The 25,968-nt window shown below is 53.6% G+C and overlaps 9 protein-coding genes across 9 annotated transcripts; 5 read left to right on the top strand and 4 right to left on the bottom strand.

The window, feature by feature from the left end:
• Window positions 1-162: 162 nt before the first annotated feature.
• Window positions 163-2,358, top strand: RHO25_005268 (uncharacterized protein; the record flags this gene model as incomplete). Its single annotated transcript, XM_023596175.2, has 10 exons — window positions 163-502; window positions 568-665; window positions 772-1,191; window positions 1,280-1,347; window positions 1,409-1,483; window positions 1,599-1,677; window positions 1,768-1,830; window positions 1,893-2,012; window positions 2,077-2,175; window positions 2,251-2,358. 10 exons carry the CDS (start codon window positions 163-165, stop codon window positions 2,356-2,358), a joined length of 1,470 nt encoding a protein of 489 aa, XP_023457792.1.
• Window positions 2,359-4,263: 1,905 nt separating this feature from the next.
• On the top strand, window positions 4,264-6,256 carry RHO25_005267 (uncharacterized protein; the record flags this gene model as incomplete). Its single annotated transcript, XM_023596174.2, has 3 exons — window positions 4,264-5,202; window positions 5,282-5,467; window positions 5,549-6,256. The coding sequence occupies 3 exons, from the start codon at window positions 4,264-4,266 to the stop codon at window positions 6,254-6,256; spliced, it is 1,833 nt and encodes a 610-aa protein (XP_023457793.1).
• A 303-nt stretch (window positions 6,257-6,559) lies between these two features.
• Window positions 6,560-8,293, bottom strand: RHO25_005266 (uncharacterized protein; the record flags this gene model as incomplete). Its single annotated transcript, XM_023596173.2, has 2 exons — window positions 6,560-7,733; window positions 7,782-8,293. 2 exons carry the CDS (start codon window positions 8,291-8,293, stop codon window positions 6,560-6,562), a joined length of 1,686 nt encoding a protein of 561 aa, XP_023457706.2.
• Window positions 8,294-9,068: 775 nt separating this feature from the next.
• SSH4 (Rsp5p-dependent ubiquitination, sorting of cargo proteins at the multivesicular body) lies at window positions 9,069-10,739 on the bottom strand (the record flags this gene model as incomplete). Its single annotated transcript, XM_023596172.2, has 2 exons — window positions 9,069-10,243; window positions 10,304-10,739. The coding sequence occupies 2 exons, from the start codon at window positions 10,737-10,739 to the stop codon at window positions 9,069-9,071; spliced, it is 1,611 nt and encodes a 536-aa protein (XP_023457791.1).
• A 1,290-nt stretch (window positions 10,740-12,029) lies between these two features.
• RHO25_005264 (uncharacterized protein) lies at window positions 12,030-14,898 on the bottom strand (the record flags this gene model as incomplete). Its single annotated transcript, XM_023596171.2, has 2 exons — window positions 12,030-14,747; window positions 14,797-14,898. The coding sequence occupies 2 exons, from the start codon at window positions 14,896-14,898 to the stop codon at window positions 12,030-12,032; spliced, it is 2,820 nt and encodes a 939-aa protein (XP_023457984.1).
• A 1,477-nt stretch (window positions 14,899-16,375) lies between these two features.
• On the bottom strand, window positions 16,376-17,218 carry RHO25_005263 (uncharacterized protein; the record flags this gene model as incomplete). The annotated part of the gene is made up of 1 exon (XM_023596170.1): window positions 16,376-17,218. One exon carries the CDS (start codon window positions 17,216-17,218, stop codon window positions 16,376-16,378), a length of 843 nt encoding a protein of 280 aa, XP_023456961.1.
• A 226-nt stretch (window positions 17,219-17,444) lies between these two features.
• Window positions 17,445-18,330, top strand: RHO25_005262 (uncharacterized protein; the record flags this gene model as incomplete). The annotated part of the gene is made up of 2 exons (XM_023596169.2): window positions 17,445-17,637; window positions 17,690-18,330. The coding sequence occupies 2 exons, from the start codon at window positions 17,445-17,447 to the stop codon at window positions 18,328-18,330; spliced, it is 834 nt and encodes a 277-aa protein (XP_023456958.1).
• A 601-nt stretch (window positions 18,331-18,931) lies between these two features.
• RHO25_005261 (uncharacterized protein) lies at window positions 18,932-21,316 on the top strand (the record flags this gene model as incomplete). Its single annotated transcript, XM_023596168.2, has 2 exons — window positions 18,932-21,073; window positions 21,128-21,316. The coding sequence occupies 2 exons, from the start codon at window positions 18,932-18,934 to the stop codon at window positions 21,314-21,316; spliced, it is 2,331 nt and encodes a 776-aa protein (XP_023456957.1).
• A 494-nt stretch (window positions 21,317-21,810) lies between these two features.
• RHO25_005260 (uncharacterized protein) lies at window positions 21,811-25,728 on the top strand (the record flags this gene model as incomplete). Its single annotated transcript, XM_023596167.2, has 1 exon — window positions 21,811-25,728. One exon carries the CDS (start codon window positions 21,811-21,813, stop codon window positions 25,726-25,728), a length of 3,918 nt encoding a protein of 1,305 aa, XP_023457979.2.
• Window positions 25,729-25,968: the final 240 nt, after the last annotated feature.

The following is a 25,968-nucleotide window of genomic DNA, read 5'->3' as shown; positions in this document are numbered from 1 at the left end:
ATATGTTCTTAGTTGTCTCCTCCACTTCACGCCTGTTTTTCCTATCTTGCCAAGGCTCACTTTCTCGACCGAACGCCCAACGTGAGTAAAGTCATAGGTGGAAGCCCTACCCAAGCCACCACATGTGAGACAGTAACCATCGCTTACACATGTTACTCTCAGATGACGGCCGTTGATACCTACGAGAAAGGCGCGCCAGTTGAAGAGAATATCACCAGGGAGTCTTCGCAGACAAGTCCGACACCACAACATGGACAAGATGGCGAGGTCGTGAAGGAGAAATTCGGCGCAAGGGTACTGCGCAACCTGAAAACCCCCGGCTCGGCTCTACAGATCGTGATCGCAGCTCTTGTCGCGGTGGGCATTGGGCTGGCGGTGTCGTTCACTGTGGATGATATTCCTGAAGCCGCCCCGGTGGTGCTCCAAATTCCAGGCACCCTATGGCTTCGTGCGCTGCGAGCAACTGTACTTCCTCTCATTATTACGGCAATCGTCCTTGCTGGTATGCGCAAAGAATCGACACCTTGCCATGGGCGTTCGCGCAGTTATCAAGCTGACACGAAGCAGTACAGAATCTGAAAGCGATGACAAAGGGAGGGTCCAAATTAGCAAAATGGACTATCGGGTACTACGTTTTAACCACCGTGTTAGCCGTCGTTCATTCCGTAAGTACTTGCCACAGTCGTGGTCGAACACGCTCAATTCCTGCATCCACCGACTTTACAGTCGACCAGCCTCAATCGCATGGGATGCTCACTAACCACGAAAAAGATGATTTTGATGGACTTAGTATGGTCGAACCTCATGGTGCAAGCGGATGCCGGTAGCCTGGAAGTAGCGGAAGAGGATCAAGAGACCATCGACGAGCGCGCCAGCCAACAACCTCACGACATCGTCGTAACTGTCTTCACCAGCTTTATCCCTCAGAACGTCTTCCAGGCTCTGGCAGAGGACCAGCTACTCGCCGTGCTGGTCACAGCGGTGGTAGTCGGCTGCCTGCTCAAGCCCAACTCCTCTCTGCTGCGAGCAATCAAGGAAATCGACCGAATCGTCTATGTCATCATCGAATTCCTGATCAAACTGGCGCCAATCGGTGTCTTCTTCTTGATCGTCAGCAATTTGATGACTTTGGACGTCGCAACAATCGGCCAGAACTTGGGTGTCCTCATCGGTGCATCCCTTGCGGGAATGGTAAGATCAAATCACCACAAGACATCTTCAACTTACGAGGAACTTGCCTCAGACATCGCGGAACTTCTACTGACTGCTTCTTGGATAGTTTATCCACCTCCTGATCTTCCTCCCCGCAATCTTCTGGATTTTCACAAGACAGAACCCCTTCACCTGGTAAGTCTACATGGGATCGAGAAAACTTATCGGGCCCACGGGCTAATCTCCTCCCGTGCAGGTGGCTCAAACATGCACCCGCTTGGATTCTTGCTTGGGGTTCAGCATCTTCCGCCGCAACTTTGCCGGTAACCATGTAAGCAGAAGCCCTCTTCCCCGCTTGATTAATCATAGGGCACAACGCTCTTAGTCAACAAACGCGAAAGGATACGCCTGGAACGTCTGCTGACCTCTTGACTTACTACAACTAGGCGCTGCTTGGGCAAGAACAAAGTACCCAGTAACGTGTACAAATTCACCGCTCCGCTTGGATGTCTGATCAACATGGACGTAAGTTGTCACCACAACAACAACAACATCTGTTGAGAAGACGTTTCTCCTCGATTGCTCGTTGAACGGAACTAACATGCAAGGTCACAGGGCACGGCAATCTACTTCCCTGTCGTAGTCGTCTTCCTAGCCATCACTCAGGGCATGACCCTGGTAAGCAAAATTCCCAGAGTCTCGGAAATGGAGAGCTAGCTGACTGTGAGCGCACACAACAGAATGCCGGCGATTACGCTCTTATCGTGATACTGAGCGTTCTTTCCTCGATTGCAACCACGCCTATTCCTTCCTCTTCGCTCGTCTTGACGGTCATTATCGCGGACAGCGTTGGAATTCCTGTAAGTAAAGCGATGCGTAGAAACCTTATCCAAGCCACCAAACGTGAGATATTGACTAGCGCAGATCACCGGAATGTACGCCGTAGTTGTGGCTATCGATTGGTTCATCGATCGTTTCAGAACGGCACTCAATGTGAGCAGCGACATTTTCGCTGCAAGAATTGTAAGTACAATGATAGGTGGAAGCACTGCCTAAGCCACCACATGTGAGAAAGTGGCTACCGCTTACACTTCCCAGATGGCAAAGGTCACCGGGATCACAGACGACAACCTGGACGCGGGCGAAGACGGGCAGGCTGTGGAGGAGGTGGAGCGCGTTATGAGGGAGAACCAGGCTCCTCGATAGGAGACGTTGGGTTCGTCTGTAGTTCGTACAAGTGCGAAGACAATGATTTCGAGGCTATATTCGAGCGCACGAATATAAGCCGACACTTAACCGACGAATAGCCAAGCATACTTCACACGAGACTTCACCTGCATCACACAGTAAGCCTTGTTGTGCGCAGGGTCTTACCAATCTGACGGGAATCGTTCGAGAACTGCGCCCGCATCCGCGAAGCTTCTTTTCCTTCGTTCAGTGTTCTATGAGTCAGGGATCGCTTGTCCTCTGTGCCTTGGCGCAATCCGTGGTGCTGATTGTGCCTGCATCAAGTCCAGGTATTCCTAGGCATTTTGTGGAGGGTCTTGGGTTCATGCTTTCGTCCTTTCTAGGCTTTATAAGTACAGGCATTGTTGAAACGGAGCAACAATGTCCGCTGGCTGCATCCCAACATTTCGGGTCAGAAACGTGGCAAGCCCTCGTGCAACTGTGGAGGAGAGCAATAAAGCCTGTGAGAGCGTAGCCCCGCGAGAGCTTACGGACATACTGGATGCTCCGGAGAAAGCCATGCTTCGTTTGAGGCTCGGCCCCGAGGTTTTGGCGGCGCCAGCGGTGTCGACGAGGTGGAAGCGTGTAATTGACTCTCTTCGTGCGCTTCGAGGATAAAAAGCTTCGGTAGGTACGTCTTGAGCTTCTTGCTGTTTCCCTACGAGTCGTGTGACATTTGGCGTTCGGTGGTTTAGTTGACTAGGCAGATACGCCGTTGGTGTATCTGCCTGGTCAACTACTGGATTGCTCGTAGGTCTCTGATGGTAAGCATATTGCTCTCTGCTGTCGACTTTCCATTTCTCTCCACGATCGTTGATCGCCTTTGTTATTGACTTCAATGACCCTTCGCGATGTTTGAAGGTCGTCACTGACAGCAGATTACCTTTGCTTGCACGGCCATGGGCCACTTGTTATCGAACGAGCATTGCTCTCTGATACAATTCAGGGGAACGCCAAGGGCAGTACTCCAGCGCAGCCAACTAAGGTACCAGTCAGAGCAGTACATCACCCAACTCGAATCGCACAGGTACGCTTGCCGATCCGTCTGGAGCCGAGAGACCTCCCACGGCATGAGCAGCTCGCACAATCCTGACTCCGCAACGCATGCGGCAACGCTCTCATTGCCGCGATCTGGCTCATCACCTAATGAGCCACCATCGCAGCCCGGATGGTTGTGCACCGACAGTGAAGAGAGAAAGAATTGACGCGTTTTCGTGTCACACACACCTTCAAGGCCATTTTGGAAGGCGGGAGTGAGACAGATCGCCAGGGTGCTCTCCAGAGCAGAGACTGTTTCCAACGGCTGGCAGGTAGATTGTGCAGACAGGGTCTGAAATACCACGTCCCGCCACGCAGAGGCCATCCTGGAGTCTTGGTTTGCGCGTCGGAGCCATCATCGGCGGTAGCAGAAGCAGCACGCAGAAGATTCGTGATGGCAGAGTGGAGGTGCAGGAAGCGATTTGAGTGTGCTCGAATGGACCTTCCTGCCTCCGCTAGTTAGGCGGGCGTGATGATCGACGCCGAACTTCTCGGACCGGCTGCAGGCACCGCCTTCCGCGCGGTAGCGAACCACTTCACACCACCTCCCTCCATGTCACATGTCTTCGCGCTCGATTCCCATCTCACAGTGGAATTGCTGTCCGGCAGCCGAAGACCAGGCACAGCATGCCGCAAGCCAGGAAAAGCCATCGACGCCAGCCCGTTCGGGTAGCCAAGCCAGCTGCTACAGCGCTCTCTCATCCATGGGGCAGGAGACTTTCACTGGCGCAGGCGTCACTCCATCCTCTGCAAGGCCCGTTGCGGTTCACATTGCAGCAACGCGGCCACCAACGATGTCGATCTCCGTGCTAGCAGCCCGACAATCCGGGGTGCCACTCTGCACATATGAAATACGCCCTGCCATTCCCCTCCAGCTACTCATCTTGTAGCTTTCTCTTCCAACTCCCCAAGATGCAGGAATTCCTAGGCCTGCGAGGCCAAAGCCTCTCCCACGCCATCGCCCTCGTCACTGGCCTCATTTTCTTCCTCTATGGCTATGACCAAGGCCTGATGGGAGGGTTTCTCACAATGCCGGGCTTCTTCCGTCAGTTCCCCAGGATCGACTTGGCCGACAGTCCGACAGACCTCTCCAAGGTCCGAATGATCAGCTTCACTGTGGCAGCCTGGAATCTGGGTTGTTTCGTCTCCGCAATGATTGCAGTCTTCATTGGCGACAGCGTGGGGCGCAGGAAAATGGTCATTATTGGGTTGGCACTTCTTCTCATCGGTGAAGTCATGCAATGTGCTTCTTTCGTTTGGGGACAATTCCTGGCCGGAAGACTGATCGCTGGAATCGGAAACGGGTTCAATTGTGCAACTATGCCCGCATGGCAAGCCGAATGCACCAAAGCTCACCGAAGAGGTACTCTTCTCATGATCTCTGCCGGTGCCACCACTGCTGCCGGCATGACCATGGCCTACTGGGTGGACTTTGCTTTCGCATGGCTAGAGCCCAGCTCAGCAGCCTGGCGAGTACCCATCGCCCTCCAAGTCGGTCTCATCTTCCTCGCCGCTGGAATAGTCGCCTTCATGCCTGAGTCACCACGATGGCTCATCCTCCAAGGTCGCGAAGCTCAGGCACTCAAGATCCTCGGAGCTCTGAACAATACTGACTCCAACACCCGCGACGTCCACCAAGAATTCCTCCAAATCAAAGACGCTGTTATCGAAATGGCCGGAGCCAGTTTCTCCAACCTCTTCAAAATGGGCGACTATCGCGACTTCCATCGTGTAGTCCTCGCCGTCGTCCTCCAATTCAGCTCCCAACTCTGCGGCATAGTCTTCGTGAGTAAAGTCATAGGTGGAAACCCTACCGTGCCACCATATGTGAGACAGTGACTATTGCTTACACCTATCGCGCCAGATGACGCAATATTATGCCGCTATGTTCCAACAACAATACCTCTGGGGCGACTGGGAAGCCCGTCTCCTCGCCGCCGGAGCCGGAACAGCCTTCTTCCTCGCCTCGTTCATCGCAGTCTTCTGCATAGATCGCATTTGTGGCCGTCGAGCCCTTCTTATGTTCGGCACAGCCGGAATGCTCTTCTGCGTGAGTAAAGTTATAGGTGGAACCCCTACCCAAGCCACCACCTGTGAGACAGTGACTATCGCTTACACCTATTACTCCCAGATGATCGTCCTCTGCATCATGCTCAAAATCCACACCCGCCCTTCCCTCGACGCAGGCACAGCCTTCATCTGGCTCTTCTGCTGCGCCTGGGCAATCGGCTGGCAAGGTATCTCCTGGCTCTACCAAGTCGAAATCGTCCCTCTCCGAATCCGTGGCCCAGCAAACGCCCTCTCTACAGGCGCCAACTGGCTTGGCAATTTCATGGTCGTCATTGTCGGTCCCGTGGCATTCGCAACCAGTACCTGGAGATCCTACATAATCTTCATCGCGACCAACGCTGCGATCTTACCGATGATTTACTTCCTCTATCCCGAGACTAGTATGCGTTGTTTGGAAGAAGTCGATTACATTTTCTTCACAGCCAATTCTTCTCCGAGACCTTGGTTAGACGTTAGGAAAGCCGCTGCGGATCTTCCACTTTGGTATGGTGCTGGGGATGAAGAGACTCCGTACGATTACGAGGCTTCGGAATGGCATCAGCGACATGTCCGCTTCTCGAATGAAGTTGAAGACTCCGAAGGTGATGTTACGACTTTGGGTCCGGCTTCCGGAGTGAGGCCCGAAAAGGCTCGCAGTGATAGTAGCGGAAGCAGCAGTGAAGACGAGAAAAAGTCAGAGATCTACAGTGATGGCACCGCGCCAGTTTCTTTTGTGCAAGCACTCTCCGATGGCAGAGCTCGGAGCCAGAGCAGGGGACGACGCCATTAAGTGTATGTAATATGATGGAAAACGTGGACTGCGACTCAATCGAGAGGTTTATGTATGCACGTATTGTATAGTACCGACAAGTCTTTGACAGCCTATTGGAGTGTCTACAATTCAACGTCGACAGACTCATGTAGCCTCGTTCACGCTAATATCGGCAACTTCCATCATGGCAGAATTCCCGACTTCCAATGAAAGTGTGTTGCTTCCACATGAGCGAGCTCGCGCTCGTATCCTGCCTCTCAATGCATTGCATTCCGTCCCACCGAGTAGAGCCATCCAGATCTCATATGACGATCGCCGACATTAGTCAAAGGACACCGTAACGAAAGTGGTGCCGACATCTCCCTTTCGCCTCCCCACGGCACGGGGCTGTACCAGTGTCTTCTTCATCTCACCCGCACCCAACTGCTCACGCATGACTTCTGCAGCGTTCTTCACACTGATATCTCGACGCTCTTTGTTCTTCTGGTACTTCGTCGGAGGGCGTATGACAAGTGCCTGTCGATCACGGGATGCAGCCTTCTTCTTCTGGGCCTTTGCCCACTGGAGCATAATCTCTGGGAAACGGACTCCGTTCAGTCCTCCTTGTCGATATGTACCAGAAATGGGAGCATTGTTGGACTGCAGCTCTCGCCACTTCCAATCACAGCCATCGAACCATGCTTTTTGATATGTCCGGTCTGTGATGACGACCTCTTTGAAGCTTGCGTTGTCAAACTGGCAGTCCTGGAAGATAACAATGACGAGGTGACAAGTGTCGAATGTAGTATTCTTGAAGGTGCAACGGATGAACTGCACGTTCTCGATTCTGCAACCGGACCCGTCCGTGATAAACAAGCCAGCAGCTGGGGTGTTGTCGAAGGTCAAGCCCTTTCCCAATGCCAGTGGTATCCTGTACGGCTCGTTGCTCATCGCGATGGGCTCCACAAAGTTATAATTCTCGCTGTCGTTTGCAGCGCTCTCAAACCCTTTGATGTTGCCCCACCCGCTGCGATGACGCTCTTCTGGAGGCGGATTCGCAATCTTTGCTTCTTCAGCTTCTTTTCGAGTTTTGTTCATCGCCACAATCTCTGCTGCTATGTCATCGTGGACTGAGATGTCTTTGAACGTTTCGTCTGTCCAAGGATAGTTCACAGCAAGTTTGCGGTTCTTCCAGGTGCAGTTGAAGCTACAATCGGTGAACGTATTGCCATCCATAGCCACGTTCTCTAGCGCGACTTCACGAAAATCACAATTCTTGAAGGTAGTGTTTCTGATTGAGCAATTGTCGAATATAGTCGGCTGATGAGGGTCGAAGCGGCAATTGACGAATGTCACGTTGATGAAGCCGCCACCAATATCCACCCCATGGTTCTGTATGACCAGGCCATAGCGCGGCGGATGCAGGATCGGGCTGAACTTGACATCCAGACAGGCCGGAACATCTGAGGGCACGACCTGCTCAGTAGAGCGAGCGAGAGGCGATGCACTTGAGAAGCTGCGCGTGTCAGTAATGCGACAGTCGATCTTGCTGGGAGGCACTCACTTCTCCTGCGGTGAGCCGATCTCGGAAGAGGTCTCGGACTGAATGTAGACCAAGCTGGGTCTCGCAGTTGTAAAATAAACATTGCCTTGGACGGACAGGTCACTAGAGGATTCACCAGAGGAGGACGCTGCCAGTGATGGAGACGCAGAGGCGGTCAACGAGCGCTTGAAGGTCAGGAAGTCGATCGGTGCACCGCCGGAGTCTTCGTCTTTCGGGTTCGAGTCACGCAAGTTGACGCCAGCCAGCCGACCAAGGATGTCCTTCATATGTGTCGCGTCAGCCGACGGCATGGTGATCGATGGCAGCTTGTTGCTGCGCCGAACGTTGTTGTTGTTGTCGAGAAGAGGCAGCGAGGTTGGAATTGGCGGCGTTTGTTTGCCAGCGGGATTACGCAACCCGCCAGTGCGCGGTAGTTGCGGCGGGCCCAGTCGAGGGGCGGAAGTAACGTTCGCTACTCCAGCGAGCACGGAGTCGGCGGACCCGCGCCAGGTGGTCATGCAGTCAGCTGTCATGATGCACCCGTGATTATTGATGGCGGAAGTGAAAGAGTGTTGAGGATTGGATGTGAGGGACTGCGCCCAACTTGCCTTATTCATGTACGCCTCTACGCTCACACTATGCGCGAGCCGGTGTCGTCACTCTTCATTTGTCCTTCGTTGGGATCGCTAGGAAGGGTCTAGGACACCACTGATCGCATTCATATCGTTCAACTGAAACTCCAAGCTGGTCGACGTGGAGCTATTCGCTAGTCAGCTGGCAGCAAGCAATCGTCGACAACACCTCCACCCTGAAGCCCGCCTCCAACTCCAAAGGACAGCTTCGATCAAAAGTCTCTCCATTTGCATTCGTCATAATATTCATAAATTGCCCCCGTCTATCCCATTCCAACCCACAAACCGCAGCAACACTTCAAGGAGCATCGTAGCTGCCGTAAGCGAGTCGAGGCAATAGACAAGGCTCAAGCGAAATTTTGGTAGGTACAGCGCTTCCATTAGCCGCTCAACACAACTCAAAAGCTTTCGCAGGGTATAGTTGCCTCCCCTCAGTCTCTCCCTTTCATCCTCGAATAATTTCAATTCTTTTCAGAGAAATCCCCTTTTTCGATATCCTCTCTCATCGAATCGGTCCGCTGCTGGTTGCTACGCTTTACTCATGCGCTCCGCCCATATGTGTCATGCAAAAAAAGATGAGAAAAATTTCCCCATAAACGCCCGCCGGTCCCGGAAAACAGTACTATTTCCTCGATTAAAGGATTATGCTCGCTTGCTTCAGTTTCTGTGTGTCGTGTCATGACTCGCTTCTCGGACGCGTTCTGGTCGAACTCCTACCCCGACCGGCTTCGACATCGCTGACTGCCGCTTCGTAGGTAGGAATGGGCGGGCTATAATTGTGCAGCAATCTGGTCCGCTCACTGTATTCTGAAGCGTTTGTTCCGGCACGAGGTCGGGCTGTCATGTCCGAGTCGTCGTCATCGTCTCCGTTCTCGTCCTCGTCTGGGCTTTCGTAGTCTGGAGGTGGATGGTCTGCAGGTTCCAATGGTAGGCCAGGGTTCATATAGATCTGACTGCTTGCAGCTTCACTCGTGCCCTCTCCAACGTCTTCTTCCTCTTCTTCCACATCATCTTGCATGTCCAAAATATTGAGCTGTGCAAGTGAAATGTCCGTAGGCGAGCGCTCTGGTCCTGGACTCCTCGTAGGTCGGCCTTGCAATCTGATCGCACCACTATGTGATCTGCCATGTCCAGGTGCCCATCCCATTCCTTCTCTGACGCCCTCACGGCCGCCTTCGAGGAGTATGCTGCCGGCTTCGCTACCATATGGAGGAGGCGGCGCTAGACTGCCAGTCATTGGTGCAAGACCCCACTTCTTTACGTTCGCCTCGATGAAGACGAAGCCCATTTGCCCAAAGTTCACATGGATGTTTGCAGGTCCGTTCGCTCCAACCGTGGGGAAGAAGTTGTGCAGCTTCATTCCATGACAAACATCTTCCAACTTCTTACCATTCCTCGTGAAGAATATTGTCCCAGTCCTAGGTCTGTATCCAACGCCGACGACGTCGCCTTGCACGAATGGAGGTCCATAATTTGTCGAGGTGAAGGGCTGATTAAACTTGCGTTGACCTGTGGATAGATACGCAATGGAGTATTTGTGCAGTCCAGGGAGTCGGAAGAGCGGGTAGGGTTTCGTCGTTAACCCGATGCTCACCAGTGTCGAATCTGGTTTGTCGTATAGCTTGGCCTCCCAGTAGTATACCTCGTTCTGCTTCGGAATGGGCAGGTTGCTCTGTACACTGCACTCCGAATCAAAGAACTCAATCTCTGTCCTAGCCTCCACGAAGCAGTTGGCGATCTCCAGTTCCGGCTCGAACTCCCATGCTGAGACTCCCTTCTCTTGTATCGCCAAGAATTGTGATAACGATATGTCGGTTTGTACGGATTCCGGGGGGTTGTGCTGTACGAATGCTGTTTGGAGACTAAGTCAGCGACATGCGCCACAGGTGCGTATGAAATCAGGTCTCTCACCTTTGGCTCTGAAGTATTCCGCTCGCTGTAAGTCGTCCATCTCGGCAAGGGCTTCTTCCTCCTCGCGCAAGAAGCTCTGCTCATCGTCGAACTCTCCTGGGCGTGATATGCGATCCAGGAAGATTCGACCACGGCTGGTGTATCTGAAGAAGTAGACAATGGCAATGATAATTCCGACCAGGGCAGCAGAGCCAAAGGCAGACAGCATTCCTATCAGTATGCCTTTACCGGTACTGCCGAGTCCGACGGCGCGGATGGTCTGATGTGAATTCCTCCATTCCGCCCACTTGTCGCCATGTCTATGCCATCGTTGTCGGTCGACTTCCACATGTACTCCGGTCGTGGTCATGACAGGCGTCGTTGCGGCCACGAGGGATGTCGCCAGAGTTGTGGAAGGCGAACCATCATACCCGAGCGCAGCCTGCGCCATGGGCATGTGAATGCGTGCGCAAGCGGCTTCGTTCTGTGTGCGCGGGTGGTCGTGGTATAAGTGCTATGCGATTATCGTGCTGTGGCCATATGCTGGCGGAGGAGGTGGTAGAAGGCAGTGGCAGCCAAAACAAAGTAGGTAGGTGGTGCCTCCGTCCGGACACACGCGGGCGTTCCTGAGGCGCTGGGCTGACAATGCTCCGGGCGGATCGCCAATGTCGCCCTCAATGGCCGGCGAATGCAAGTTCCCAAGATTCCCAGCGCGGTCGCTGGGGTGATGCAACGGCGTCGGTGGGTGGGTGTGCGTATGCGTGCGGCGTGAGGTGAGAGCGAGAGGGTCAGTCCGTTGGCTGGGCCTGAGTGACGCTATGGGGACTCCTTCCGCCGCTTGCGATTGGCAGTCGGGCGTGGATCGACGCCTAATTCCCTGGGACACACGTGCCTTCGCGGACTTCGCTGCAGCAGTCTGCGTGTGTTCTGTTCTGTTCTGCTGTGAAGTATAGCAGCACGTGAACAGGAATCTCATGGCATATCGACCACCACCACCACCGCCATCGCCATTGCCGCCTGTCGACTGTGCCACCGACAAACACCGCTGACGCTGACGACCGCACGGATGCCAAGCAGGGTTGGCCGGAGTGGGGTCGATCGTGGCTGTCGCTCTGCAGATCAATCACTGCTGTACCACTTTGGCCATGACTCTCCATGTGCCGCTGTCGAACGTGAAACACGCGTCTGGAAGTGTCGATGGCATGTTTCATTGCTCGTCGCTCCTGCGAGCCCATCATTGACGAGCTATGGCGCTATCTACATGTTCGCAACGCTTCCAAAAGCGCCGTTGCTGGCGCGCGGCTACTCCTGCGCAGCAGCTTCAGAGCCTCCTCCGCCTGGATGTAGCCCATCATCTGTCACTTCCCAGCAAATATATTCCCGCTGTACTTTTCCTCGTATGGTCATTCCGCGTAGACGCAGTCTCCGATCTGCATCCTCCAGCAATACTCAGGCCGCCACGCCCCCAGATGCGACTGCGCCGTCTTCATACCAAACGCCGTGCCATGACATTCTTTTGACGCTGCCGCCTAATGCGAGCAGATGCTACGCTGAGAATAAAAAACAAGAACGCTACACCGAAGACCTCGCTATCTAAATTGGTATCGTAAGCAAACAACGCCGAGCAAAATTGCTGTGTTGTAGATGTGTTGGAGCACCGCCAGCCTCGAGCGACCGAGCGCTATCATCCCGCAAATGCATAGGCGTAGCGTGGGGCCGTGAACGTCGCCACAGCTGACTCCCTCTCCTAAAGGGAGTACAGCTGACGAAGAGCCATCTCCTGTGCTGGTGGGAGATTGTGCAGATAATCGTCGAAGCCGCTACCGATCATCTGCTTGTACTTCATCAAGACCTGCTCGAAGTCTTGAAGTGGCCCATCTTCCTGCATGCTAGCCAGGAATACACCGTGGGCGTTGGCGATCTCACCAAAGAAGTCCAGGAGACACTGTTCGAGGGCGGCAGGGTTGTCCAAAACGACCTTGCAGAAGCCTTTGTACGCGTGACCCTTCTCGTCTGTCCACGCCACCTTCTGCATGTACTTGAGGAAGGCCGGCGCAAAGTTGGCAAGGTGGGGCGCAAGCTGTTCATGGCAGCCAAGTCCCAGTCGTCCGAGAGCTATTGCTGCGTTTTCGTTGAGCGATTCTGGCACTTCGTTGCTGAAAATAATGACAGCCAGCTTCTCCAGCAGCTTGTCAACAAATGGAGCCATGCCCTCCTTCTGCCGCATCGAAATTTCTCCGCAGGACCAGCAAGCATTGTTAATCACACGAAATGTCGATTCTGGGTCGTTTTGCACGTCGTTCAACCCGAGTTGCTGAATCAAAATGTTGAGTACCTCGGACAGGTATTGCTGGAGCTGGGGGAAAATGTAGATGGCACAGTCCCCAAGCAAGGCGTAGGCCGATTGGCGGACGTCGTTGCTCGAGTCTTGCATGCAATACGCCAACATCTGGAACATGTTTGGCTGCGCGCTGCCGGCAAGTCTGGCACTTTGCTGCTCGTCCAAGGCTTGAATGATCGAACTCAGAAGGTCCAGGCTCGTGACCAAGAAATCCTTGTCCGGCTGGTCCATGAACGATTGCTCTGCGCTGGCACCATCTTCCAGGTTCTGTTGGATGAGTCTAATGCAGCGATTGAAGAGCGGCTCCGCAAATGGGGCAAATTGAGGACCAAGTGCGGTGGCCACGAATGAGAGGCACTCCAGCAGCGGGAACATTTCGCGCGACTGATCCTGCACATGCTGCCAACGGTTTATCAGAGCAGGCATAAGTAGATTGACGTTCTCCGGCTCGGCAAGTTTGGGGGACGCATGCTCAGCCAGTGTCTGCACACAGTCGTACAAGATGTACATGTTCTTGTCCTTATACTTGCCAAAGCATTTGACGAAGTGTTGAAGAATGATCGTGCAGTATGGAGCAAGGGCAGCGTTGGCCTTTTCCTCCAGAGCCGCGAAAGCTGAAGCTGCGGACTGCTGTACTTTTTTGTTGTGGTCAAGCATGCGCTGCAGCAGACCCTGCATAAGGGGTTCGAAGAACTGATCCCTCGGAGCATTCGGATCATGGGCTGCCCAGAACGCAAAGCGACTGAGTGACCAACAAGTGATCTGTCTGACAACGGGTTGAGGGTCGTTCAGCAATGCCAACATAAGTGGAATGAGCTCGGGCAAATGTGGCGTAATGTTGTCCATGCAGCCAGGACCTATCGCGCCCAAGGCCAGAACTGCCGCCTCCCGATTTGACCAGTCTTGATGCTTGAAGTTTTCCACTAGCCATGGAAGCACTTCCTGGAAGACAGAGCCATGGAAATGTGTCGCAAGGCTATCGAGAGAAGCCGCCGAGCATTTGCGTAAGTTCCATTCCTCTTCGGGATCGATTTCGTCAAAATCTTCATCCTCGTCCACTTCGCCTTCACTGAGATCGTCATCCTCGTAAGCGAAGCCGTTGACGGCGGGCTGGGACTGGCCATTAGTTTGTGCTCCGTTCGAAGCGTCGGCTCGACCAGCCTTATCCTTGGCGAAGGTCGGCTTGATGTCCTTCTCTTCGTCCTCGAGCTCAGCATCCTCTTCGTCGCCTTCTAGTCTGAGTTGGTCGTCCTCACTGTACACCATACAGTTCAAAAGGACGGGGACAATGCGGGGAAGATAGGGCCCGAGCGCGTCTCGAAGCACTGCGTTGCTGCTGGACTCGAAAAAGAACTCGGCAGCGTCAAGAGCCAGTTCCTGGTTGTGTCGATCTTGCTGTTGGGTCAAGGTATACTCAATGACGCCTTCCACGTGCGGTACGAGCACATGAGGTAGAGAATCCGCGAGAAGTGCAAAGGACCGACAGACGAATCGCCGCACGTCGTCATTGCTATCTTGAGACAGGCGAACGATTTCTGGCAGGATCTCATTGATGTTCTCCTGGAAGGTCACCGCAACTGGCTCGACTAGGAAGACATTCACAGCGGCCAGTGCTCGAGAGCGAACCTTGGGATTGTCGTGTCGCGTGAATTTGAGCAGCTCTGGTAGGAGAGAAGCCAAAGGCCGCTGGCCTTGATATTCTTTGTCGAGAGCTTTGCGGTTATCTTCACAGATCTTGAACAGTGCACTCATGGCGCCGTCTTGGGTTTCCTGTGAGGCTTCACCGCTTTGATTCGCGATCATTCCGACGAGCTCAGACAGGACTTGCGGCCAACCCATGATGCCACCTTGCCGCACGATTTCGGTGACCACATTTCCGATGTAGTTTCGAATTTGCGTGTTGCGGTCCTGGAGTCCTTGCAGCACGTTCGCTTTGATATAAGCCTTGCTCGGCTCTGGTAATGATTTATATGAAGTTTTGATGTTGTTCTTGAGCAGAATCGCGGCGGCACTACGTGCTGCATGATATGCTGCTTGATCGAGCCCGGTATTTGAGGTGGGGGTTGTGCAGAGATACACTAAGTAGTTGTTGATATCCGGTGAGGTTTTGGCTTGCCGCAGCATCTAGACAAGGTCAGCACGAGGTACAAAGCTTTCGCAATACTCCACGCACCTGGTCGGCATTTTTTTGAGCTTGAACGTCATGGCCACTGAGAGAGTCGCGCAAGCACTGTGCCAGCTGGTTGAGCGGCCCTTGTTGTGGCTGCCACGCCATGGTGCCGCAATGGACGTGGCGCAGGGTGTGGTGCGGTGTGTTGGTGTGTCGGTCTGCAAAGGGGAGGTGCAGAAGGCGAGAAGGTGGTTCGGCGAGCGTCGAATATCAGGGAGCGGGATCAGGCCTGTCGCGGTAATGGACGAGGTCAGCGTCCTACAGATGCGATTGGCTGAGCAGCTCGTAGTTGGGGGCAAACGGCGGCTCGACTGACAGTGAGATCCGAAGTGACGGTGGTTTTGGTGCAGCTCCTGCTCGCGTCGTCCTACAGTAACATGGCTGCGAGCCCGGTGGAAATCGGTGCGGTGGGCAAAGTGGTGGAGGTGGGCTGTGGCCGGCCTGCTGATGAGCCGCCGCGGGCACTGTCGAGGCGTCGCGCTCGCTGGGTTGTCGAATTGTCAAAAAGCCTCTGTGCAATGGTGCAATCGTCGCACTCGAAGCAACGTCGTCGTGAGGTTGTGTTGCCGCAGCAGGTCGCACTGGCAGAGTCGCAGAGCAGAAGTCCTCTGCCCCAAGACCCTGCGCGGGCAATTGCCAGGCGCGGCGCGGGAGCGAGCTAAATTTCTATCGATTCTTGCTCCCCTCGCCCTCACTTCTCGCGCCCCTCAGCATCAACTTCTGCACGAGGCGTCTGAGGATTCTTCCACTGCCAACGACAGGACTCGGTGGCGCGCCGCTGGTCTGCGTATCTGGTGATGCTGCGCCGTGATGGACTCGGTCTGCTGACTGCCTTGCATTTGCGACAGGATTTTGGTTGCTTGCGGCACCTCTTCGTGACGTAGTGGCCTTGCTCAGCACGGAGCGAAGGAAAGCGTAAACAGACACAGCTCGACGTGCCATAATTGGCCAGCACCCGGCCAGCGAGGACTGCTTGCGCGACATCAGAGTCGTTGCTGACGTCGCGGACGACAACGTGGATTCCAGCTCGTGCGTTCTTGGGCACGTGCGTTCGGCGGCGCCATCAGTGACATTCGAGTCTGCGACAGTTACACGAAGCTGCAGGTACTCAAATCGAAAGACAATGCTGTGCAGCCGGCCTTCACTTTGATTCAAGTGAATGTGCTACCTAGACTACATACACAAGACCCAGCCACTATTCGCTGTACATTGTCAAGTGCCTCCATCTGATCAGATTGATGCGCGTTCCGAATCCAATGCGTCCATCTCGTGTCCATATCCAGCTCACCGAGAGGTATGATTCGGAGGGAAGAGCGAGGTTCGGCCCCTTAAGTGTCTACAGCCATGCGATTGCTCTCTTTCGAGCCTTCTGCCTGCGCTCGATTTGCTTCCTTGCCACGGTCGAGGTGGTGAGATCAGGCATACAGCAATAGATCTTACTGCCTGTGCTGCTCGGAGCTTTTACATCTCTGCTGTGCGGACATGTTCCGACACTGGAAGTGATGCCATGCTGGTCGATAGCAGCCATTGCTGCTCATCGTATGGTAGTCTCAACGAATACTGGTTCAAGATCGTGGTCCGTTCAGAATGTCTCCTCGTGCCAGATCTTTGGTCGCAAAGGCACAGTCTCTCGTTCCACAGTGAACAACACATCAACGTCCGTGTGTACCACTACCCTGTCCGCCTTGATATGGTTACTCGTGCTGACCTGACCTCCCATTTCTGTCTCCCAATCCTGCACATCCCACTCTAGACCCTTGGTGGATATGACAGCCTTGCCGTACAATGGTAGGAGGCCAACGTTCTGCCGCAGCAACCCGTCGTTGAGCGGCGCGTGAATGGTAGTGATACCAGGACGAAGCAGAACGCTCACACTGCTCTCAGAGAACAACCAGAAGCGCAAAGACGGATGCAAGTATTTCTGTTCTCGGTAGATCTCGTGGAGCAATCCCAGACCTTGATCAACCCGTCCGCCCAGACCTCCGAGGACTAAAATCTCCGTGACCTCTGGCAGATTGGCAACGACTTTGTTGATCGCCTTGCCAAAGTCCGTACTATACTGGTCGGGATCATGCGTGATGGCAACATTAAGCTTCTCATATTCTTGTCGAACCTCATCCCTAATGGAGTCCAAATCGCCATGTATCGCGCTCGGAAGAGCATGCTGCAATGCTCGGGTCCAGTCAGAGCTAGGGTAGTGCTTGCGAAGCAGATCGTGGACTCTGTTAGCCCCGCCATCCGCGCAGAGGCGGTACGAAGCATGATCGTAGAGGCGCTTAAAATAATCTAGGTCATCCAAAGGACAATTCAGAATGATGAGTGCCACTGTTGGACATGCTTTTTCTGTCAAACTTAGATATTGGGCAGGCCAAAGTTCTGTCATTGAGGTGTCAGACAGTGATGCGCTGCCATTGGGAGCAGCCATCGCGTGTCAAACGCGTGTAAGGATGTCGCATGTATGGCAAAGAGCATGGTGTTGACGCAATCGCGATGCATCTGTGCATAAAAGAGAGAGCCGAAAAGTTTCTCCGACCACCGACATTTCTAAGCAATTCGAAGTCGATGACCTTTGGACGTGCTTTGCGCCGCAGCATTTCCTGGAGCCTCTTCATCAGCACAGTCGTTTCTTTCTCTTCGATTCAACGGGCAAGATGTTCAGGCCGATTTTTAGAGCAGCAACGACTGCGCGCACTGCTTCAAAAGCACAGCATGTCGGGAAACGATTCGCAAGTACCGCCCCTACGAGATCTGGAAGCTGGAAAGGGACTGCGTTGAGGTGGACGGCGGCTGGCGCTGTGGTATATTACTACAACACCTCTTCAGTATTTGCCGAAGAACCACAATGTCCGTGACGCACTTGTCGACGTACCTAAATCGGCACTAACTATTTTAGCAGATGCTACCCACGCAGCACCAGAAACCTCGCGGGAGTCAGAAACACATCTCAGTATCGATTCAATAGCGGAACAGCGACGAGCACAGGCACGACACAACATCCAATCATCCGAAAGCCGGCATAGCGAATCTCAGACCACCGAGCAGCAACAGACTGTCACCGCAGCTGATGGCGAGCAAGCCGCGGCAGGCGGTCCGCAAGGACTCGAAGAAGAGGCAGAACAGCAGGGCGCTTTCAACGAAGAGACTGGAGAGATCAACTGGGACTGCCCGTGTCTAGGCGGAATGGCACATGGTCCATGTGGCGAGCAGTTCCGCGCTGCTTTCAGCTGCTTCGTTTACTCGAAAGAAGAGCCTAAGGGCGTGGAGTGTATCGAGCACTTCAAGACAATGCAGAATTGCTTCCGAGAGCACCCAGAAATATACGGTGCTGAACTAGATGACGATGAAGTTGCAGAGGCACAAGCCGAGGAGGATCGAGCGCAGGCATCGCTGGCTCGATCAAATGATGCGCAGTCAAGCGCGAAGACCCAGGGTGGCGAGAGCAATGAGGCTCAGCAGACGCCAGGCAGTGGACCGACCAAGCAGTCAGCGGATGAGGGCGGCAACCTAGTTCCCAAGGCTGCTCACGACGCTCGGTAGACGTAGGAAGCTACCAACCTATGGGGGAGTCTGCGGCAGCCCTCGATGCATGGCCGAGAACATTCGAGCTGAAAGACGAGCGCTGTACCACTAGCATAGATGTACTATAGCTGTACAAAACAATGATGCTCTACTCGCTACCAGCCGTTTTCGTGTTAGTTCATGTGCTCGCGTGCAAGTGAGTGAACGAGTAGTGAACGAGTGACGAGCGTGACGCAGAGTTGCCTGGATCACCGAGCTTGACCCGCGCCTTCTACAAGTCACGTCTGGCTTCACACCTTCCACCTACTCGTCGACACTTCACGGGCGCGTGTGGTTCGACCTTTAAACAACAACCATTACCGCCACCATTCTTCAGGCATCCCATCTTCTTTACAACAGCTGCCATTCCGACACAGCGCCGTTCACAACGCACGGCCCCGCGACTGCCTTCGGCCGCTGACCTTTACCCTCTTCACCGGACGGCTGCATCAGGCACCCTCCCGCTACCGCATTTGCGCCTGAACCACCACGCGCGCAAGCTTCTTCTTCCCGCTTTGTCACTCTCAATTCCTCTTCACCTTCCTTTCGAGCTCGCGCACCTCGACTCCCCACACGCGCCATGTCCGACATGGCTGCCAAAGCCAGCTCGCGCCCAGCGCCACCCATACCGACCTCCAAGGACGACATCAACGGCACCTGGAACTTCCTCGAGTGGGGCGTCGACCGAATACTTTTCAACCTCAGCGATGGCGTTGATCTCAAGACGTACATGTCGCTGTACACCAGCATCCACAACTTCTGCACTGCCCAAAAGGCGGTAGGCATGGGCGCCCAGAGCAATCTTAACTCGAATCACCGAGGCGCACATCTGCTTGGAGAAGATCTCTACCATCGGCTGAATGAGCACCTCAAACAGCATCTTGCGGCAGTCCACGCTGAAATGGTCAAGCACACTGACGAGGCGCTCCTCACATACTACATCAAAGAATGGAAGCGCTACACGCAGGCGGGCATGTACAACAACCACCTCTTCCGCTATCTGAACCGACATTGGGTTAAGCGTGAGATGGACGAGGGCAAGAAAGACGTCTACGACATCTACACTCTGCATCTGGTTCGATGGAAGGAAGACATGTTTGGAACCACGCAGAACGCCGTTATGGATGCCGTGCTGCGACTTGTTGAGAAGCAGCGCAACGGCGAAACTATCGAACAGTCCAAGATCAAGGATGTGGTCAACTCGTTCGTCTCTCTGGGTATCGATGAGGCCGACAGCACCAAGACAACCCTCGACGTGTACCGCACATACTTCGAGAAGCCATACCTCGATGCGACGGAGAAATACTACGAAAAGGAGTCACAACAGTTCTTGGCTGAGAACTCCGTGGTCGACTATATGAAGAAGGCTGAGCGGAGACTGGACGAGGAGAAGGAGCGTGTCCCTCTCTACCTCCTGCCGGAGATAATGGGTCCACTGATGAAAACTTGCGAGCAAGCTCTCATTGCCAAGCATGCATCTACGCTCCGTGATGAGTTCCAGTTGCTGCTGAACAATGACCGCGAAGATGACATGGCCCGCATGTATAAGCTTCTTGCACGCATTCCGGACGGTCTTGATCCACTGCGCAACAGATTTGAGCTGCATGTGCGGCAAGCAGGTCACCTCGCTGTCGAGAAGGTCGCAGGACAGGGCGACAGCCTCGACCCTAAGGCGTATGTGGATGCTCTGCTCGAAGTTCACACTCAGTATGCTGCACTAGTCCAAAAAGCTTTCGCTGGCGAGTCCGAGTTTGTACGGTCTCTTGACAACGCCTGCCGAGAATATGTCAACCGCAACAAAGTCTGCGAGAAGAACTCCAGCAAGTCCCCAGAGCTGTTGGCCAAGCACTCCGACAATGTGCTCAAGAAGAGCACCAAAGCTACCGAGGAGGACAACATGGAGAAGCTGCTCGACCAATGCATGACAATCTTCAAGTATGTCGAAGACAAGGACGTTTTCCAGAAATTCTACTCCCGTCACCTTGCCAAGCGTCTCGTCAACGGCACATCGGCATCTGGCGACGCTGAGACTAGCATGATCTCCAAGTTGAAGGATGCTTCTGGCTTCGAGTACACGAACAAGTTGCAGCGCATGTTCCAGGATGTCCAGACTTCCAAGGATCTCAACAACGCATACGAGGAGTGGCGTGCTCAGACCATTGATAAGGAGGACAGGAAAGATGAAGTTGATGCCACATACCAAATTTTGGGTACTGGATCATGGCCGCTCCAGCCCCCAACCTCACCTTTCGCTCCGCCCGAAGTTATTGTCAAGACCTACGAGCGCTTCCAAACCTTTTACAGCAACAAGCACGGTGGCCGCAAGCTTTCCTGGCTGTGGCACTTGTGCAAGGGTGAGATCCGCGCCAACTACGCCAAGATGAACAAGGTACCCTACACATTCTCGGTATCTACATACCAAATGGCGATCCTGCTCATGTTCAACGACAATGATACAGTCACCTACGACGACATTGCCGAAATCACTTCATTGGCGAAGGAAACGCTTGACCCTTCAATCGCAATCATGATCAAGGCCAAGGTCCTTACTGCCAGCCCGGAAGGCGCCCCACCTCAGAGCGGAACTTCTTACTCTCTCAACTATGGTTTCAAGAATAAGAAGCTTAAGGTCAACCTCAACATTGCTATCAAGTCCGAGCAGAAGCAGGAAGTCGAAGATACTCACAAGACGATCGAAGAGGACAGGAAGATGCTCATGCAGGTAAGTTGGCTCTTGATCTTGCAATGCTTCGTATGTTGCTAACATGTCCGCTAGTCTGCTATCGTGCGAATCATGAAGTCACGAAAGACTATGAAGCACAGCCAGCTCGTTTCGGAGACGATCGGCCAGATCAAGAACCGATTCTCGCCAAAGGTCTCAGACATCAAGAAGTGCATTGACATCCTGATCGAGAAAGAGTATCTCGAGCGTCTCGATGGTGACGATCTTGGCTATCTTGCCTAAGTCATACATCTTCAAAAAAATAAAACCACCTGTATAGGTAAGTATCACAGCGGCGTTACGGACGGTGCGGCAGGGACTACGGTCTCTTGATATACGGTAGCATGAGGGACGACGATTGGTTGGGCTTAGCAAGGCGTGGGCGTTCTCATTTCATCTCGCATTGGGCCATGATTGCTGCGTGACGATAGCAGCGGAGGACGAACCTACGTATAGAGCATGAGCATGAGACATACGCGAGCAATGAAGCTTGAATGATACAATGTCCGTCTTCCTTATTCGCCTGCAATTGAGTGAATGTGGGTCCTTCAGAAGTGAGAAACGTGTGCATAACATGTGCGGAGTTTGCAACCGCCACCTCCGAGCGGGCTGAACCCTTGTGCACGCCATCGACTTTGGCTACGTGGTGGCACTTTTTGTTCCTTCTCCCGCCCATCGACACCACCAACATGTAAGGCAATTCTGCACCCACGGGCAAGCGCGCAAACCCACTGACAATGATGATTAGGGCGCCGCCTCTGATCGAAAGGGCGGAGATCAAGTCCGCCAGCCTTCACAATGCCCGGCCGCTACTCCTCCACGTCTACGTCCTTCCCTTCGTCTTCCTCTGGCCGCTCTTCTTCAGCTACTACCTCCCACAGGAGAGCTACGATACGTACATCAACGGCCAGGAATGGACTTTCGTATTCGCCGGCAGCATTGTCACAGTGCAGTCTTTGCTATGGCTTATGACATTTTGGAACGTCAACATTCGCGCCCTTTTCACCGCGAACTCGGCGAGCAGTGTAAGGAACGCCAGTCTGATCAAGGTGATCCCAAAGGAGAACGCAGGCGCAAGCGAGATCTGCAAAATTGAGAGAGACAATGTTGGAGGAAGGGAAACTGTTTCCTTCTTGTTCCAAAAGAGACGCTTTCTATACGATGAGGCTAGAGGCAGTTTTGCGCCCCTCAACTACGCGATCGACGACGAGCCAAAGCCGACGATTGGTACATTCCAGGCTTCCAAAGGACTGCAAAAGAGCGCGGAAATTGAGAAGTTGACGCAATACTACGGAAAGAATCTGTTTGATATCCCAGTCCCGACATTTACGGAGCTTTTCAAAGAGCACGCTGTCGCGCCGTTCTTCGTGTTCCAGATCTTCTGTGTTGGTCTGTGGATGCTGGACGAATACTGGTACTACAGTCTCTTCACGCTGTTTATGCTGGTCGTTTTCGAGAGCACTGTGGTGTGGCAGCGGCAGCGGACTTTGACGGAGTTCCGTGGCATGAGCATCAAGCCGTATGCGGTCTGGGTGTACAGAGAGAACAAATGGGCTGAGGTGCAGAGCGATGCGCTTCTGCCTGGCGATCTCGTATCTGTGGGTAGGACGAAAGAGGACAGTGGAGTGGCCTGTGACATGCTGCTTGTTGAGGGCAGCGCCATTGTCAACGAGGCTATGCTTTCTGGCGAGAGTACGCCTGTGCTCAAGGACTCGATACAGCTCCGACCGGCAGATGCAAAGATCGAACCCGAGGGACTCGACAAAAATGCGTTCCTGTGGGGTGGCACCAAAGTCTTGCAGGTACAGCATGGAAATGCTGCGACCGATGCGCCTAGCACGATTCCGCAAGTGGCTTCTGGCGTTCCTCCTGCACCCGATAAAGGCGCTTTGGCCGTCGTTATCAAGACTGGATTCGAAACCAACCAGGGAGCACTTGTTCGCACCATGATCTTCTCTACTGAACGCGTTGGCGCAGGTAATGTGGAAGCGCTGCTTTTCATTCTCTTCTTGACAGTCTTCGCTGTCGTGGCATCCTGGTACGTCTGGACAGAAGGTGTCAAGCAAGACCGCAAGCGATCGAAATTGCTCTTGGACTGCGTTCTTATCATCACATCTGTTGTGCCGCCCGAGTTACCTATGGAGCTGTCTCTCGCTGTCAACACATCCCTGGCAGCGCTCAGCAAGCTCGCCATCTTCTGCACAGAGCCGTTCCGAATTCCTTTTGCTGGCCGTGTGGATGTGGCATGTTTCGACAAGACGGGTACACTCACTGGAGAGGACTTGGTTGTTGAGGGTGTTGCCGGACTTTTCCTCGGACGCCAAGATGCGAAGGTCAAGACAGAATCAGACGGCGCTCAGAGCCAGCTCACTAGGATAACAGACACCGGATTGGAAACTACACTGACTCTTGCTACGGCTCACGCACTCGTGAAACTTGAAGAGGGCGATGTTGTTGGAGAGCCGATGGAGAAAGCCACACTGCAATCACTTGGATGGACGCTCGGGAAGAACGATACGCTTACGGCCAAGGCTGGAACAAATGCGCGAGGTGCCATGGCAGGAGATCTCGTGCAGATCAAGAGACGGTTCCAGTTTTCTTCTGCATTGAAGCGCCAAAGCTCTATTGCCACTGTAATCACATCAGACCGCCAAACCGGGAAGAAGACCAAGAGCACGTTCGTCGCTGTGAAGGGCGCGCCTGAGACTATCAGAAACATGCTGGTTGAGGTGCCATCGAAGTACGAAGAGACTTTCAAATACTTCAGCAGAAATGGCGGTCGTGTGCTCGCGTTGGGGTACAAGTATCTCTCGACCGGTGATGAGGTCCCTCAGAAGAAAATTAACGATATCAAGCGCGAGGACGTCGAGGGTGGCCTGACATTCGCCGGTTTCCTGGTTTTGCAATGTCCCCTCAAGGATGATGCGCTCAAGGCTGTCCGCATGCTCAACGAGAGCAGTCATCGTGTCGTGATGATCACCGGAGACAACCCTCTGACTGCACTCCACGTTGCGAAACAAGTTGAAATTGTGGATCGCGATGCGCTCATTCTTGATGCTCCTGAGCATGATGAGAGCGGGAAGAATCTGGTCTGGAGAAGCGTCGATGACAAGATCAATATTCCTGTTGATCCTAGCAAGCCGATCGATCCAGAAATTCTGAAGACCAAGGATCTCTGCGTTACCGGTTACGGTCTTGCGAAGTTCAGGGACACTGCACAATGGCATTCACTGTTGCGCCACACCTGGGTCTACGCGCGTGTCTCGCCGAAGCAGAAAGAGGAGATCTTGCTTGGGCTCAAAGACCAAGGCTACACCACCCTCATGGCTGGAGACGGCACGAACGACGTTGGCGCGCTCAAGCAGGCTCACATCGGTGTTGCTCTTCTTAACGGCAGCAAAGATGATATGGATAAGATCGCCAAGAACTTCCGAGAAACGAAGATGAAGGAGATCTATGAGAAGCAAAAGGGCATGATGCAACGCTTCAATCAGCCTGACCCACCTGTACCTGTTCATATCGCTCACCTGTATGCACCTGGACCGAAGAACCCACACTACGACAAGGCCATGGAGCGCGAAGGCTTGGTAAAGCAGAAGATAATCGAGCAGAAGATTGCAGCTGAAGAAGAAAAAGCCGAGAGCACTGCTGACAAGTACACCGCACCTGTTGTCGAGAAGACCGAGCAAGAGCTCAAGAAGGAGAGGGCTCAAAACGCAGCAAGCGCGATGGCAGACAAGCTGTCGATGTCCATGATGGAAAGCGAGCTTGACGATGAGCCACCGACCATCAAACTTGGAGATGCGTCTGTCGCTGCTCCATTCACGAGCAAGCTTGCCAACGTCATTGCGATCCCCAACATCATTCGACAAGGACGGTGCACCTTGGTGGCCACCATCCAGATGTACAAGATTCTGGCACTGAACTGTCTCATCAGCGCTTACAGCTTGAGTGTGCTTTACCTGGATGGCATCAAGTTTGGCGACGGACAAGTCACGATTAGTGGTATGCTCATGAGTGTCTGTTTCCTGAGCATCTCACGTGCCAAGCCGGTCGAGCAACTATCGCGAGAACGACCGCAGAACAACATCTGGAACTGGTATGTCATCCCGTCCGTGCTCGCACAGTTCGCGGTCCACATCGCCACTCTAATCTACATCACGGACGTTGTCCACCGCTTCGAACCTCCCAAGGATCGCTCGGAGATCGATCTTGAGGGCGAGTTCGAGCCATCGCTGCTCAACTCTGCCATCTACCTCCTTCAGCTCATTCAACAGATCTCCACGTTCGCCATCAACTACCAAGGTCGACCATTCCGAGAATCCATCAAGGAGAACAAGGGAATGTACTGGGGCATTGTGCTTGTCACATCTGTGGCTTTCAGCTGCGCCACCGAGTTCATACCTGAGATCAACGAGAAGCTCAAGCTCACGCCTTTCACAACGGAATTCAAGATCACGCTAGTTACGGTCATGATCTTGGACTATGTGGGGTGCTGGACGTTTGAGAAGATTCTCAAGAACTTGTTCTCCGACTTTAAGCCCAAGGACATTGCAGTGAGGAGACCTGACCAGCTTGAGAGGGAGCGAAAGCGTCTTCAACTAGAGCAAGAGAAAGCGGACCGCAAGAAGGAAGAGGCTGCTGGCAAATTATAGCGCAGCTCTGCTATATTTGTATGCTGATATAGACAACAGATAGATAATTAGAAGCGCTCACAGCTCTTTCTATTCGGTCTTTTGCGTCGAGGCACTCTTCCTATCTGCTGACACTGACTAGGCCCTCGACTCGATGCGACAGGGAGCAAGCTCCGCTTGCCAACAAACCACGTGCAGACAAGATCATCGAAACGCCACTCCCACGCGCTTCGGGGCATGCTCCTTGAATCATGCACTAGC

This window comes from Cercospora beticola, chromosome 3 (genome assembly GCF_033473495.1).
Source record: "Cercospora beticola chromosome 3, complete sequence".
NCBI lineage: Eukaryota > Fungi > Ascomycota > Dothideomycetes > Mycosphaerellales > Mycosphaerellaceae > Cercospora > Cercospora beticola.
This window is presented reverse-complemented; position numbering and strand designations above follow the sequence as displayed.